Genomic DNA, 14,320 nt, shown 5'->3' with positions numbered 1-14,320 from the left:
TGCCCGACGGCAGGGCAAGAGCCGGGTTATCTGCCGCCGGTGCCGCAGGACGGGCTGCCGCTGCCGGCCGGGCCGCGGCAGGAGCAGGACGGCGCCCGGGATGGGGAGGGTGAGCTCGGATCAGGACGGTCCCTCATCAGTCTCAGCTGAGCGGCCGCACATAAAACCCGACGGCGACCACCCGGCCGCTCGCCTGCGATCGCTGCGCTCCGCTCTAGCGCTCGCGGTCCTTGGTCGCCAATATAAATTCGGGGCTGGGAAGGTGGTCGGGGCCGAGGGCGAAGCCAGGAGCCCGGCGGCTCCGGGACCCTCCGCGGGCCCGTGGCAGGTTTGCGGGGCTTCGTGCGACCCCTTCTGCCGTCGCGGCTCCTTCATTGAAAAGCGGCACGAAGTCGCCGCGGGCGCTGCCACGGCCCCGGCGGAGAGGAGGAACCCGGCGGAGGCAGCGGAGAGGTTTCGGGAGCCATCAGCTACGATCAGCTCTCGCTTCTCGGAGCGCTTCGGGGGGCTGTGTGGGGGGGAACCCGGTGGGAAAAGCCCCTTCGTGCCCCAAAGCGCGCACCCGTGCGCGGCAGCTTCGTTCGGACCCCAGACCCCGGGGCCGTGTGAGCGAGTTTGAAGGTGATTCCCACACCCCCCACCCGGCTATTGGGAAAATTATTTGGGCTCAATCTCTCGGGCGCCGGAGGAAGAGGCTCCAAAAGGCAAAAGCAAGAGACACGACCGCAGGGCCCGCGGGCTCTGCCCCGCGGCGTCGCGCTGCCGGGCCGGCGGCTCGCCGCGCTCCCCAGCGCGCCGAGGTCGCTCCCGGCCTGGCATCGCCGGGACTGACCAGCTGCTGCTGGTTTGCCCGACGCTGATTTGCATGGGGAGACGGCCCGAGGCGGCCGGCGAGAGGAAATTAGTGCGGATGCGGGAGCYGGGATGGGGAGCCAGCGCTCGGGGCCCGCAGGGGAGGACGACGGGCAGAGCAGGCAGCTCCTCTCCTCTCCAGAGGCATCAGCAAGGCAAAAAAACCCACTTTGCTTTAGCGGTCACTAGAGTGGCTCCGTCCTCCCTCTCCCCACCGCTGCAAAAAGAGAGCCGATGGGCCCCCAGAGCTGGCCGGTCCCCCAGCTGCGCCCCCAGCAAGGCTGGGTCACGTGCGGGGGGGGACACGGAGCTCGCGATGGCTTTTCCCCATTGAACCTTCACGTCCATCTCCAGCAGCAGATCCCAGCTGCTAGGCGGAAAGGAACCGACGATGCCCATTCCGTGYGGCTCCCGCCGGCCTTTCTTGGCGCCGTGTGACCTGCGAGGCCAGCTGACGGCCACGGGAAGCCTTTCTGCCTCTGGGAACTCATTTCAGCAGTGAAGATAATTCCTTTTTTCCTGAATTGATATTTTCAGGTGGCTGGAACAGGGGTTTCCCTTGGAATTTTCCATTAAAACARCTGTTTTGATGAAGCTCTTATTATTTTCAGCAGAAATTTTGCCATGCAAATAATGTCAGAAGACCCTACCTGTACCCAGTGTCACTGCCATTTCTTCTGCCTTTTCCTGACTTCATTGCATGCTCTCTTGCCTCATTTTCTTCTTTCGTGGGACCCTTTTCCTGCTCTTTACACTGAGCCAAGCTCTTTCAGATGACACCATGGCCACCAGCCACACGCAGGATGCTTGTCCCCATGGTTAAGTGTGGTCTCAGAGCTGCCCTACAAGCAGGGTGCTGGTGGGAAAAGCACGTGGAGGTGTCCTGYAGCACTTCCTGCAAGGCTGTGATGGGACCAAAAGGAGATAGGACACAGATTAGGAGCATCTCACTATCTCTCCAGAAGGTGCTTTTGCAGACAAGCCTTTCACAGCCCACAGTTGCTTCTCCTTAACCCACCTGTCTTGTCTCTTTAGGAAGAAGACTATCTACAAAACAGTTTGCCTGTCCTTCTTGCTGGTGATCACAGTGACGGTGCTGCAAAGGGGAATGGCCCCCAGCCAGTTCATGCAGGGCCAGCAGCAGAAAGACCCACTCCCCTCAGAGCCCCTGAAAAGTCAGAAGAGAGACAAYGCCTTCTCCATCACCAGCACTTTCTGGAAGAGCAAGAAGGAGAAAGCTGCTGTGGAGGAGGAGAGCATGACAGATGATAAGCACGCAAAATCCTGGGATGTCACCACTATCAACTGTTCAGCCAACCAGAACTTCAGCAAGGTGGACTGGTTCAAAGGGCTGGAGCCGAACTTCCAGCAGTTCCTACTCTATCGGCACTGCCGCTACTTCCCCATGCTGATCAACCACCCTGAGAAATGCAGTGGGGACATCTACCTGCTGATCGTGGTCAAGTCTATCATCACGCAGCATGACCGCCGTGAGGCCATCCGGAGGACATGGGGCCAGGAGAAGGAAGTAGAGGGGAAGAGGATCCGGACACTCTTCTTGCTGGGCACCGCCTCCAAGGAGGAGGAGAGAGCCAACTACCAGAAACTGCTGGATTATGAGAATCACATATATGGGGACATCTTGCAGTGGGATTTCCTAGACAGCTTCTTCAACCTCACCCTTAAAGAGGTCCATTTCCTCAAGTGGCTAAATATCTACTGTGACAACGTCCGCTACATCTTCAAAGGTGATGATGATGTGTTTGTGAGTCCCAGCAACATCCTGGAGTTCCTAGAGGACAAGAAAGAGGGAGAGAACCTCTTTGTGGGGGATGTTCTCTACAAGGCCAAGCCGATCCGGAAGAAGGAGAACAAGTACTACATCCCCAGTGCCCTCTACAACAAAAGCAACTACCCACCCTATGCAGGGGGTGGGGGCTTCATCATGGATGGGCCCCTAGCCAAGAGGCTGCACAAGACCTCGGAGACGCTGGAGCTGTACCCCATCGATGACGTCTTCTTGGGGATGTGCTTGGAGGTCCTCAAGGTATCGCCTATTGGGCATGAGGGCTTCAAAACTTTTGGCATCGTGAAGAACAAGAACAGCAAGATGAACAAGGAGCCGTGTTTTTTCCGGAGCATGCTGGTGGTTCATAAACTGCTGCCTCCAGAGTTGCTCCAAATGTGGGACTTGGTCCATAGTAACTTGACATGCTCGAGAAAACTCAACATCCTTTAGCTCAGCCTCTCTGGAGAGCTGGGACTGGAGGGGCCGGGGCGGCTGAGCCCTGCTCCGGGAAGGGTTGAGCCTCAACTCGTGGCACAAGGATCTTCAGGGGCAGCCGCCGCCGGGGAGAGGAGGGCAGAGAGACTGTGTTTGTGGGCAGGGGTTGTGATAGTGTCTGTTCCTGTACTGTAATGTGGTTTGCTCATCTCCAGCTGGGTTGGGGGTTACTGAAAAAGGAAAAAAAAAAAAAATAGCACAAAATGAAGAGAGAGAGAGAGAGAGAGAGAGAGAGAGAGAGAGAGAGAGAGAAACGGCGTGGGAGGACAGGTTTGGTCTCTGCCTCAGGTGCCACCTCCGCCGGGCAGCAGAGAACGACGCGGGGGGAGGCGGCAGGGATGCGGCGTCGGTATTTTGGGGAGATGCTCAGGGTCCGGCTGCCCGGGAAAACCACTGAGCAAAGGGCTGAGCGGTTTGCAGGCGCGTGCCGCTCGGCAGTCACGGGAGGTTTATTTGTTGTTCTCAAGTTCTCCTCCATGCGAGGTTTTAGTGATGTGGCGTCGGCTTCACCCCCTTCCCCCTTCCGAAAGGCAGCGCCGGTGGGAGAAAGGGGGTGTGTGGGGGGTTTCTCCTCCGTGGCTGCCCCGCCGCAGCCTCGCGCTGCCCTTAGGGCTCCCGGCTTCCAGCCGGATGGTTCGGGGCCRGTGCAGAGGAGCCCAGCTGAAGGCGGCGCCCAGCCGCGCAGGAGCCGGCCCGCGGAGGAACGCGCCCRGCCAAAATTCCTCAGGGATTTGTCCCTTCCCTCGCGGGGAACGGGAAGGGACGAGAGGGGCTGCCTTTGCCCGTGGCCCAAGCGGCGAGCAGAGGCGCCCGGGCAGCCCCGGGAGCGGCGGGGCCTCGCCGGCGTGCGCAGCAAGGGCCCGGGGTGCTGCGATTTCGCACCCTTTCCCTTTCGCACCCCGAGACGTGTCCGTGTGTGTGTGTGGGGGGGAAACGACACACGACACGTGCACGGCCCCGGAGCCGGCCCTGAACACGCAGCGAAACGCGCGCTCGCGCTCGCTCTCTCTGGTGCCAGGTATTGAAGGAAAAAATTTCGACTACCTCAAAGGTCCCCCTGTGCAGTGCCTTTTTCTTTCTTTCTTTTTTTTTTTTTTTTGCTTTTCTTAATGTGTTTTGGAAACGTGCCTCTTCCAGTTACTCCGAGTCTGTACGTTCCCCAGGTTAGAAAACAAATAAGAAAGGGCACAAGCCAGCCAAAAAAGCCGAGSCGGTGCCAGGCCGCAGCGCGTCTCCTCGGCTGGCGTCCCCCCCGCCGCGCGCCGCCGCCGGCGTTCCCGCGCTCCGCGGTTTCGGAGGCGCCCGGCGGCCGCAGCGGAGCAGCACGCGCTCCCGTCCTCTCGCTCCCCTTTCCGCCTCCAAAGGGAGCGAGTTCAGAAACACTTTCCAAACCGACACCTCCAGCGCTGCGCCTGGAGAGCCTGGGCCGAGCGCGGAAACCTTTCAATGCCGCTCTTCTCCTGGTGGGACCTGTACCGAGAAACCTTGTAGATTTGGTGAATATTCTAAATAAAAATTAAAAAAGAAAAAAAAAAAAAAAAAGGAGGATATCCCAGCGCTCACCTCGTGTCGTTGCTGATGGGTTTCTGCAGGCAGCCCGGCCGGCTAGGAACAAAACCCGGCCCAGCTGGGCAGCGACGTGGGCTGGGGCGCAGGGAACAGGAACCRGGGTTTTTGTAAAGGGGACTTGTCCAGGCAGAAAGGGAAACTGAGGCACAGRGGTGGAGGAACGAGCCACCAGAGGGGCAGGCACCCTTTGCTTTGGGACTTTTTTCCCTCCCCGATCCCTCACTTGCTGCAGGGCCTGGCTTTCTCTCCAAAGCGTGTGATGCCCCTTGTAGCTTCAGCAGGCCTGGCGGTACCACGCAGCCGGTCTGTGGTGCCCAGGAGCTGCAGCCTCATGGCGCCTGCTCTGTGCGGCAGGACGGACACCTAAATGCCATACAGGGACAGCACGAAGAGGCAGCACAGCATACTGGCTCCAGGGGTAAAGGCCACACGTCTGAGGTTGGCTTGTACCAGTGTTTCCACCATCACTCCAAGCCTTGGGYGATGAACAGCCCTGGGATCCCACAGCCCGAGATGCTGTCTTRGTATTTAACCACCCATCGGTATTATCTTTTGTCTTCCACATGCTCGGAGGGCTCCCTTCCGGACCCAGGTATAGTCCAATACCCCAGCACCCTGCAGAGGAGCTCCTTGCCTTGGTCTCCAGGTGAAGAGCTGCCGTCTCTGGTTTTGGCACCCAAATTCATGTCTGGGCTGCACCACGCAGCAGCCTCCGTGGAGCGCACGGGGTCAAAGAGAGCCCCTAAATGCTGGGCTGTCCCCCAGGAGCAAACGCGCCTGTGCCCTCAGTGTGGTGGAGGGCTGGCAAACAGGAGCCCCGACGAGGTGGCACAGCACAGCCAGCAGACCCTGCTGTGGCCTGGCCTGTCCATGAGCCTGYGCCAGGGTCACTCCACAGCCTCCATCCAGCTTGTCTGAGCACTCCCAAACTCACCACAGCAGTGGCAGGCAGAGCAGCGGCAGCCCCGGGAGCATGTGAAGCAGAGTGCAGGCTCAGAGAGGCAGGCAGTCTTGGGCAGGGAAGCACTGTGGGGATGGCGGGGGTGCAACCTTGTGCACACAGCGCTCAGTGATCTAGCGGGCATCGAGGCAGGGACTTTTTTTCTCTGTCTGGTTGCCGTGCCCTAAAACCACCCTCCCCAGAACCCAGCCCCGTCTGGAGCAGCTGGGCTCCCTGCTAGGATATACAACGCCCAAAATCCGGGGGCAAATAAGCCCCATCTTGGGGGTTTTAAGCAAYGAAGTGTCCTCGGGAGGGCTGCTGGGGCTGAGCCTGCCCCATCTCCTGCATTTCCTGAAGCCACCAGAGCACCGCACGGAGCTCGGCAGAAGGCGAAACCCTCCTGTGCCCTGGGGACCCGGGCGGGTGCTGCCACCTAGAGCCCAGCGCCGCTGCACCACGCTCCATTTGCCACCGGGGCCACAGCACAAGGCTCTAAAATGGCTGATGTCCAAACAGCTTGTGAGAAGGAAGCTTCTTATTCAAGCACTGGATAGAAAAAAGTTTTCCAGCAYGCAAACCCCTCTTCAGCTCACAGACTGCAGCACTTTGCAGACCCCGGCAGGATAGCTGCCAGCTGCCAGGGGAATCTTGGTGTAGCCCACTACAGCTAACAGCCTCTGTTAGCGAGAGGCACCACACACTCCAGGTGTTGCTGTTAACAGGCAGCYAGGCTGGTGCAGTCACACTGTAGTWACAACTGGAGCTGAGGCTTAGAGTCTCCATCCGCTACCTGGCAAGCAACCCAGCGTGGCAGGAGTCAAGCCCCACACATTTTTTCTGGCCCCAGCTGCTATGGTCACAGGAGGATACCTGCCAAGTCCAGAGGAAGCAGTCTCTCAAGCCCACCACTTCCCAAGCCTGATAAAGGAGTACCAGACAGCAGTTACCCATCACCACATTTCAGCCAACCTGACATGTTTTTAGGGACAACAGAAGATAAGACTACTATTAGCTTTGAGATTAATGAGAAGAGCAGAGCTAAAGCCCTCATAAGGGACCTACGTGAGTCCAGTACCAGATTAGAACTTAAGACAAAAATAGTGCAAAATTATATCATCTTAAGTGGCAAGATGATAACTGAGCTTTCTATTCTCACACCTCCAACAGATTAGGTACCTGAGGCCTTTGCACAGGTTGCTACGTGGAGGCTTACCCCCTTCCTTAGGGCTTCCATGTCTCTTCACACCAAGTGCAAGGTTCAAGCGTTCCAAACCTGGCACAGGTAGGCTGTCTTGAGCAGGCTCTGGCCTGTTGCCTGTCAAGTTAAAAGACCTTGGGGAGAGAAGATAAAGACTTGAGACAGACCAACACTCACAACCCTAATTCGTTTACCGTCGCAGAAGTAACACAAACCAGTTTAGGTCCTTTAATCTGTCCAAGACAGGGTGCTGAAGCACAAATGATAAAACATTCTGCATTTTTACAGCAAAAAAATGCTACAGAAGTTTATAGGAAAAAAAATATTTTTGTACATGGGTAAAACATTATAAATTCAAGACAACTCACAGACAAGGGGTAAATTCCCACACATCTATCACTCATTTCTTTTAAAAAGTTCGTTTGAATAGGCAAGCAGTCAAAAGGGCTTGCTTTCTCTTCCTTGAAATGAAAATTGTTTCTTCCAAGTGGCTCACAGTACTGCTTTGCATCTTGGAATGTCCTCCGAAGGCTCCGCCAAGATAAAAGGAGAATAAAAACCCCCGGAGTCCTTTCAGATAGTCTCAGAGAGCAGAAGAAGGGGAAGGAAAGGGAGAAAAGTTTATTCAAACTTTATCTTCTTCCCTTGTGGCTTGTGATCTCCACCTCCTCCTCTGCCTCCTCGGAAGCCACCTCCTCTACCTAGGAAGAAAATTAGGTCAAGAAGCAGAGTTGCATATTATCCCTAAATAGACACTACCGCCCTTCCAAACCCACTCTGGCACAAGACAAAAAAAAACCAAATTAATGTCAAGTGCTCTGGCAACACACCAACATATTCTCAAGCATGACTTAAGACTGGCTATATCCATTGGAACAGAAGGCTTTTTTTAAATTTACTTACCTCCAAATCCTCTGCCACCGCCTCTGCCACCAAATCCACCTCTTCCTCCTCTGCCTCCTCTGCCACCACGACCACCAAATCCTCCACCAAATCCACCACCACGTTGAAAATCACCCTTTGGCTTGGCAAAATCAAGGGTCACTTTGTTTCCATCTATCTCTCCATCCTCCATGGCTTCTTTAGCTGCTTTGGCATCTTCGGGGGAGCTGAAGTCCACAAATCCAAACCTGGGCAGCAGGATAAGAGACGGTCATTCTCCAAAGGATCCACAAACTGTACGCAAGATCACCAACAGGTACTTGATAGTAATCTCTTAGCGAATASAGACCCCCCCATAATTCCGCAGTCACCACATCAGTGATCAGGAACGTATTACTTGTTGAACAGCAGCGGCTAATCACAATCGATGGAGCCACAGTGTGAATTTGCCAATACTGAACAGTTAATATTCTTCTCGTGCGAATCCATAGGCTGCCATGGATTTGTTGGCAGGAAGGAGCTCATTGAGAAGACACACACTATCCGCTACTAACTGAATCTAAGTTTTAAGCTTGTTCTCTCTTTCCATGCAACTTACTGGCTTTAGAGAATCACCTGTGCAACATTACAAACACCTTGGAGTACAAGCAGTTAAAATGAGTTGTCTTTCTAGAGTAACTGAAAGAATTTCAGATAAGGTTTAACATACCCTTTGGATGACCCAGTGTCTCTATCCGTGACTATTCTAGCACTTATAGAGCCTTCAAATGACTCTCTTAGCGTCTCCTCTGTTGTGTCCTCAGAAAGGCCTCTGACAAACAATGTTTTGCTTTGTTCTGCAGAAAGAGAATTTGTTTGGAGAATTGCAAGTCTGAGCAAAGCACCTTTCACTTATTAACACTGGTCTGCRTAACTGATTCCTAGAACAGCTTATGGTTTTGTTAAGGGGTTTGGTTTGTTTCTTAAAAGGCAGCCCAAAACAGCTGAGCATCCACAGAAGCCTTCAAACTTTTGGGGGACTGAAGTTAGAACCTTACCTCAAAAATACCTCCACAGACCAACTCGGTACTGTCAAAATAATTCTAATAGATACAAGTATCTCAGGAATACCAATACCAGAAGGACAAAAAAACCCTCACTGCTGGATCAGCACTTGACTATCTAGAGGACTTTGGAAATAGTTTCATCAGCATTTCAGATAATCAATCATCATATCCAGCACATCCAGCATTAACATTTATAAAGCAAGTCTTCTTCATAGGCAAGTCCCTTCTGCTTTTTTTTTTTTTTTTTTTTTAAGTGGACCTATATTTGCAGGTATTATGCACAAGCCACAGCTGTCTAAAGACCAGGTGATCAAAGGGGGAAATACTTACGATTAAAACCTCCTCTTGCATTCATGTTCCCTTTCTGCCATGCTGGTGAACTAAATTCCAGTCTGATTGCTCTGCCTTCAATTTCTGTATTGTTACAGGAATTTAAAGCCTCTTTGGCATCCTCAGCTGTGGGAAATTCTACAAATGCGTACCTATTTGGACAGGAAGATTTAAGTTAGACTGGGAGCACAAGAAAACCACTGAAAGTCATTCACGATGCCAACTTAAGAGTTAGTACAGAGCCAGAACATACCCTTTAGGCCTGCCCTGATTGTTCTGTGGCATCCTGATGGCAGTAGCTTTTTTAAACAGTTCTTGAAGGGTCTCTTCTGAAGCAGAGTAGGAGAGGTTGTTTACAATTAGGGTCTTTGCCTCCTTCTCTCCTCCTATGAGGGAAACTCAGTATTAGAAGTGCACATTTAGAGAGGGACAGTTCTCTTTCACTTGCCCCTCCCCACCTCCCCTGTGAGCACAAAAGGCTAAATGCAGTTCTGGTTTAGTCACCTGGACTAATCGTTATCTTCCAACTGAAAAACAAACAGCACAAACATGAAACACGTAAGAACCAGAGTWCAAATCAAGTAAAAGGTGCCTCACTGCTTAGTTCCCCTGCAATGCTTCAAGCAGTTCTATCCCTATCAAGCTTCTGTAACAGAGCAAAATTAAATTCTAAGTGTCACCTGCATACACATTGCTGATATGGAAAAGTACCTTTCTGACTTTCTTGTTGGCTCTTCTCACCAGTGTAGTCAATGACCATGGCACGACCATCTATCTCTGTGCCTTGCTTCTCCTCCAAAGCTTTGTCTGCCTCAGCTTCTGTTTTAAATTCAACATAGGCCATCCTAGAGCATAGGGGAAAAAACGTAAGCAAATGCCTCCTTTTAGAAAGGACTAAGTTTATGAACAGGGTGATGTGAAAGCGCTTTGAATTGGCATTTTCAGCACACCTAATCCATCAGGTTTCCCCGAGACAGCTAAAGGACTCATGAACTTATCAAAATGCACTAAGTGTTTCAGAAACAGCAAGCAGCCAACAGTCCTCTCAGCAACGTACCCTTTGCTGGCTCCCTCCTTGCTAAAGACTAGTCGGACTTCTATTGCGTTTTCAAACACGTTTTTCATCTCCTCTTCAGTTAAACGGTAGGGCAGATTCTTCACAAAAAGCGTTCTGGCATCTCTCTCTACAAAGGAAAGCAAGCACAAAGTTACTTCTACACTACCATCTAGCTAAAAATCTTTTCTCATATACTGCCAGCTTATTAAGAAAGCCAGAATGAATTCACCCAGCAGAAAAAACACAGGGCAAGTTTCTATTTCAGAGGCAGAAAAGGCAATTATGACAAGCAAATAAGCCACCATTACACTTCTCTTTCTCTTAAGAGCATCAAGTCAGAATGTAGGTTCTGAAGCCAAGGACAGAGCCACACTTCTTCCTCACATCCCTAGTACGCATTTATTTTATTTCCAAACATTCCAGTCAGAGCTTGCATAGCCATATGTTAGCATATAGAGAAACTGCTTAAAGAGCCCAAACCARGAGTATCAGCTTTTGAAGGGTTACACAGTGGCCATCAGTAATACTGTGGCATACTCTAAGCTGTTATCATCTACCGATTATTACAGCTTTTCTTTAATGCCCACAGATACTCAGTTATGTGTTGTACCTTTCTTATTTTCTTTAAGGCTTTCCTTGCTCTTTGCTTTTTCCAGTTTGATTTCCAAACCCATGAGCTTCTTTCCGTTCAGCTGAAGAGCTTTATCCAGATCTTCAGCAGATGAAAAGTCTACATAGCCAAATCGCCTGAAAGAATAACTTTATTATCTAGTCTGATCTGCTTTAGTATCAGAGAACACAAACAAAGAAACACAGAACCACAAAGGGCTGGTCAAATTAATGTGTTAAATAAAATAAATGCTAACTGACTGAGAAAACCAAAGCAACCATACAGAGCACAACAGCTCTGTACTTAAGTGGCAGCCTTCCATTTTTTTGGAATGCACTGTCTAAAGCAGCTGTTGGCCAGGCAAACACACCTACCAGTACTGCAYGTGTCCTGCACTTCTTCCACACTGTATCAAGCAAGCACCCCAGAATTTTGAAGAACTTACTTGGAAGAACCAATTCTAACTTCTGTGACTTGGAGATTTTTCTTGCCAAAGAACTCTTTGATAGCAGTCCTCAGTTCTTCGTACTCCTTGGTCGGTGTCAAATTTCTCATGAAGAGAGAAAAAGCTGAACTAGGCCCTAAAAAAGTTGAGAGTTTTTCCTTTAGGGCAGTTAGATGAATTGGAAACCGACAAACTGACTGGACAGCTTTAGCACATCAGTCTCTGCTTGAAATAACATCATGCTTCAGTATTAAGTCCCTTAGAATCATCATTTGTGCTGGCAAAACCACACTGAACATCTAATCCTTTCACTTATYCTGTCTTTTCTCACTCAACAGCCCAATAATAAGTGAAGACCCCCCACTAAATCTCTCTTAAAAATTTGCAAATGCTATGAACATCATTTAATGACCCCACAGCAGCCTACCTTCCGTTTTCTTTTTCTTGGCCTCTGGTGCACTTTTATTGGCCATTTCTTTCTTCCTCTTTCCAGGTGCTTCCTTGACAGGTTCTGGTGATGGAAAACAAATAAAAAAAAACGCTGAATGTTTTTCTACAAAAGCTCCAAAAAGCTCAAAAACACAGCTTCTCCTATGSTGGATCAGCACATGAGTTATCTTTATGTAGATCATACACAAGACCTTCTGTCATTATGGCAACTGCTTATTACTTCCCACTCCGAAAGACCACAATCAGACAAAAAATTTTGTTCAGAGATTCTTCCCATTATTATGGACAGCTATGTTCACCAAACCATTTAAACTCACTTTCATCCTCACTTTCCTCCTCGTCCTCCTCATCTTCGTCATCCTCCTCTTCATCTTCCTCATCTTCATCGTCATCTTCTTCATCCTCATCTTCAGACTCTGCCTTGGCTTTAGCTGGTGTAGCCTTTACTGGAGTGGGTTTCTTTACTTGAACAGGTGTTGTGTCCATGGCCTCATCTTCAGACTCTGAAATGAGTTCAGCACAAAACTTGGAAGTGCGTTCAAGATTAAAGCACTTTTTAAAACCAAACAGAAAATTTMATGTGAAAATCAGAGAGTTCTGCCTGTCTGCATGAATTTACACAATCTCAAGAAAGCATTTTTACACCTTTATAATGCTTACAAGCCACCCCTCCCTCAAGTTTTATTGTATTAAAGATAGTGCCTCCTCACTAAGAATAAAGAGAAGTTTTTATTAGAAAAAGGAAAATAAACACCCATTCAGCCAAATCTGATGGGCACCAGTAAACACAGACAGATACATACTCATCACTAATTAACCTACTAAATTACCTCCTTAGAGCTGTTTTATCAATTTCATATCTTCTAAAAACTACATTTTCTAAGAGTTAGACAAAGCTTTTCCTCAATYCTTGTGGACTACATACCATCATCTTCCTCCTCCTCATCATCATCTTCATCCTCCTCTTCCTCAGACTCTTGCTTTGCTGGCACAGCTACTGGCTTTTTGGCTGGTACAGCTGCAGGCTTTTTGGCTGCAGGCTTTACAGGCACCGCTGCTTCCTCTTCCTCATCTGCAACAAAGCATTCATCCAGAACACTCAATCTTTACATTCAAAGTACTTTGTTTCACTGGATTTTGGCAAAGTTCAGAGAGCATCAGAAAACTAGAACATGCTTCACACCCTGCACAATGCAGATGCAGCCCAAGAAATTCTCCTGTAAAACTCACCAGTTCTCCTTGCTTACTAGCTTTCACTAACAAAATTCTCTCAAGCACCAAAATACACTGAAATGTCAGCTTTAAAGGTACTCATATCCAGCTATTGGGCTGACCTAACTTTAGTCAACTTTTAAGATGGACACGTACTCCAGAAGTAGCTTACCAGAGTCGTCTTCCTCATCCTCTTCATCCTCATCGTCTTCCTCATCCTCTTCATCCTCATCGTCTTCCTCCTCACTCTCTTCCTTCTTGGCATTCTTTCCATTTTTAGCTCCCTTTGCTAGGGCAGCAGCCTTTTTAGGTGATGGAGCCACAGCCTTCTTGGCTGGAGTAGCCACAGCCTTCTTGGCTGGAGTAACTGCCTTTTTTGCAGGGGTGGCAGCCTTCTTAGCAGGGGTGGCAGCCTTCTTAGCTGGTGTAACTGCTGCTTTTTGCTGTTTCTTCTGAGGAACCATCTGAAAGAGACATTCAGTGCAGGACTTTTATGCAGCTCCTTTAAATGAGTTTCAGATTTGACAAACATGACATTGCAGAGGCATTATGCCTTGACAGTTGATGAGAACTATGCAGCCACACTCATGGGAAGGTAACACTTTAGGAGATGCAGCAAACAAATCRCCACCTCTGCACACCCAATGAATCAAACACTTGCTTTCTCTGGATTCCTATACTTTTTCTGTGCATCTCTGCCTTGGCATTACTGCAGCACTCACAAATACATGGCAACTACAATCTAGAAAGTATCATTTTAACAGAGTTATTGAGCTGTTGTTAAATTACTATTAGCTTGGTAAAGCTCAAAAGCAGCTTTGTTGTGCTTTGACAACTTCTGCAACAGCCAAGTTTGAATTCCTTGCTACTGAAGCAACACCTATGATTTCTGATAGCATCCTGTAGCCTCAATTTTTCAGTCTTGTATATCATTTGTGAGTGGTTAAGTTACTTTTTAGAAAAATGAACACATTTCTTTAGTCGTGGAACAAAAAAACAGAGCAAAGCTGCTGATGTCGTTCTAAGTTTCACTGTCACCCACTTGCTCACCAGTACTAGAAACAGCTGAGACCCAAGCATTCCTTTCAAACTCTGGAAGTACGCAGATTAATCAGTTGAGCTAYTTTTCCTGTATTGCTTTTCTCTTATAAAATCTTGTTTATTGTTCAGCTACAATCAATAGATGTATACTGGCCACTGATTTAACAACGGTTACGCTCCTCAYGTAAGCTGCCTCCCCAAACCTTGCAACACTCTGGGACCCACRGGCCCTTTTCAGCTGTGTTACAGATTCAATCACCTCTTCTCCGCTGCTTTCCTCTAGTTCAGAGGACTCTTCTTCCTCGCTTTCCTCGACCTTCTTGGGGGGAGGAGCCATTTTTTTCTGTTTGATCTGATTTTTGGGAGTCTGAAAGAAACGGGGCGGTGCGTTAGCGGCGTTT

At 49.8% G+C, this 14,320-nt stretch overlaps 2 protein-coding genes and 3 non-coding genes across 5 annotated transcripts in view; 1 reads left to right on the top strand and 4 right to left on the bottom strand.

The window, feature by feature from the left end:
- Nucleotides 1–1,960: 1,960 nt before the first annotated feature.
- Nucleotides 1,961–3,091, top strand: B3GNT7 (UDP-GlcNAc:betaGal beta-1,3-N-acetylglucosaminyltransferase 7). Its single transcript, XM_085325198.1, has one exon. The coding sequence runs from the start codon at nucleotides 1,961–1,963 to the stop codon at nucleotides 3,089–3,091; it is 1,131 nt and encodes a 376-aa protein (XP_085181324.1).
- A 3,969-nt stretch (nucleotides 3,092–7,060) lies between these two features.
- The window catches only part of NUCLEOLIN (nucleolin multifunctional protein), an 8,235-nt gene continuing 975 nt past the window's right edge, over nucleotides 7,061–14,320 (bottom strand). The window contains exons 2-15 of the mRNA XM_085325197.1: nucleotides 14,179–14,286; nucleotides 13,051–13,342; nucleotides 12,592–12,738; nucleotides 11,984–12,169; nucleotides 11,644–11,727; nucleotides 11,217–11,352; nucleotides 10,772–10,908; nucleotides 10,162–10,288; nucleotides 9,816–9,949; nucleotides 9,358–9,490; nucleotides 9,105–9,256; nucleotides 8,438–8,564; nucleotides 7,750–7,976; nucleotides 7,061–7,547 (exon numbers count right to left, since the gene is read on the bottom strand). Coding sequence (XP_085181323.1) covers nucleotides 7,468–7,547; nucleotides 7,750–7,976; nucleotides 8,438–8,564; nucleotides 9,105–9,256; nucleotides 9,358–9,490; nucleotides 9,816–9,949; nucleotides 10,162–10,288; nucleotides 10,772–10,908; nucleotides 11,217–11,352; nucleotides 11,644–11,727; nucleotides 11,984–12,169; nucleotides 12,592–12,738; nucleotides 13,051–13,342; nucleotides 14,179–14,286 — 2,070 coding nt within the window. The 3' untranslated portion in view covers nucleotides 7,061–7,467. The remainder of the gene's footprint in view (nucleotides 7,548–7,749; nucleotides 7,977–8,437; nucleotides 8,565–9,104; nucleotides 9,257–9,357; nucleotides 9,491–9,815; nucleotides 9,950–10,161; nucleotides 10,289–10,771; nucleotides 10,909–11,216; nucleotides 11,353–11,643; nucleotides 11,728–11,983; nucleotides 12,170–12,591; nucleotides 12,739–13,050; nucleotides 13,343–14,178; nucleotides 14,287–14,320) is intronic.
- Nucleotides 8,124–8,262, bottom strand: LOC146584241 (small nucleolar RNA SNORA75). Its single transcript, XR_014898248.1, has one exon. It is a non-coding gene; the product is annotated as a small nucleolar RNA SNORA75 (small nucleolar RNA).
- On the bottom strand, nucleotides 8,870–8,946 carry LOC146584240 (small nucleolar RNA SNORD20). The gene has a single exon (XR_014898250.1). It is a non-coding gene; the product is annotated as a small nucleolar RNA SNORD20 (small nucleolar RNA).
- On the bottom strand, nucleotides 11,427–11,495 carry LOC146584239 (small nucleolar RNA SNORD82). Its single transcript, XR_014898249.1, has one exon. It is a non-coding gene; the product is annotated as a small nucleolar RNA SNORD82 (small nucleolar RNA).

The sequence above is a fragment of the Rhea americana genome, unplaced genomic scaffold, assembly GCF_003343005.1.
Source record: "Rhea americana isolate MKP2758 unplaced genomic scaffold, rheAme1 scaffold_96, whole genome shotgun sequence".
NCBI classification, from domain to species: Eukaryota; Metazoa; Chordata; class Aves; order Rheiformes; family Rheidae; genus Rhea; species Rhea americana.
Note: the sequence above shows the minus strand (reverse complement) of the source record. Positions and strands in the feature narration are given on the sequence as shown.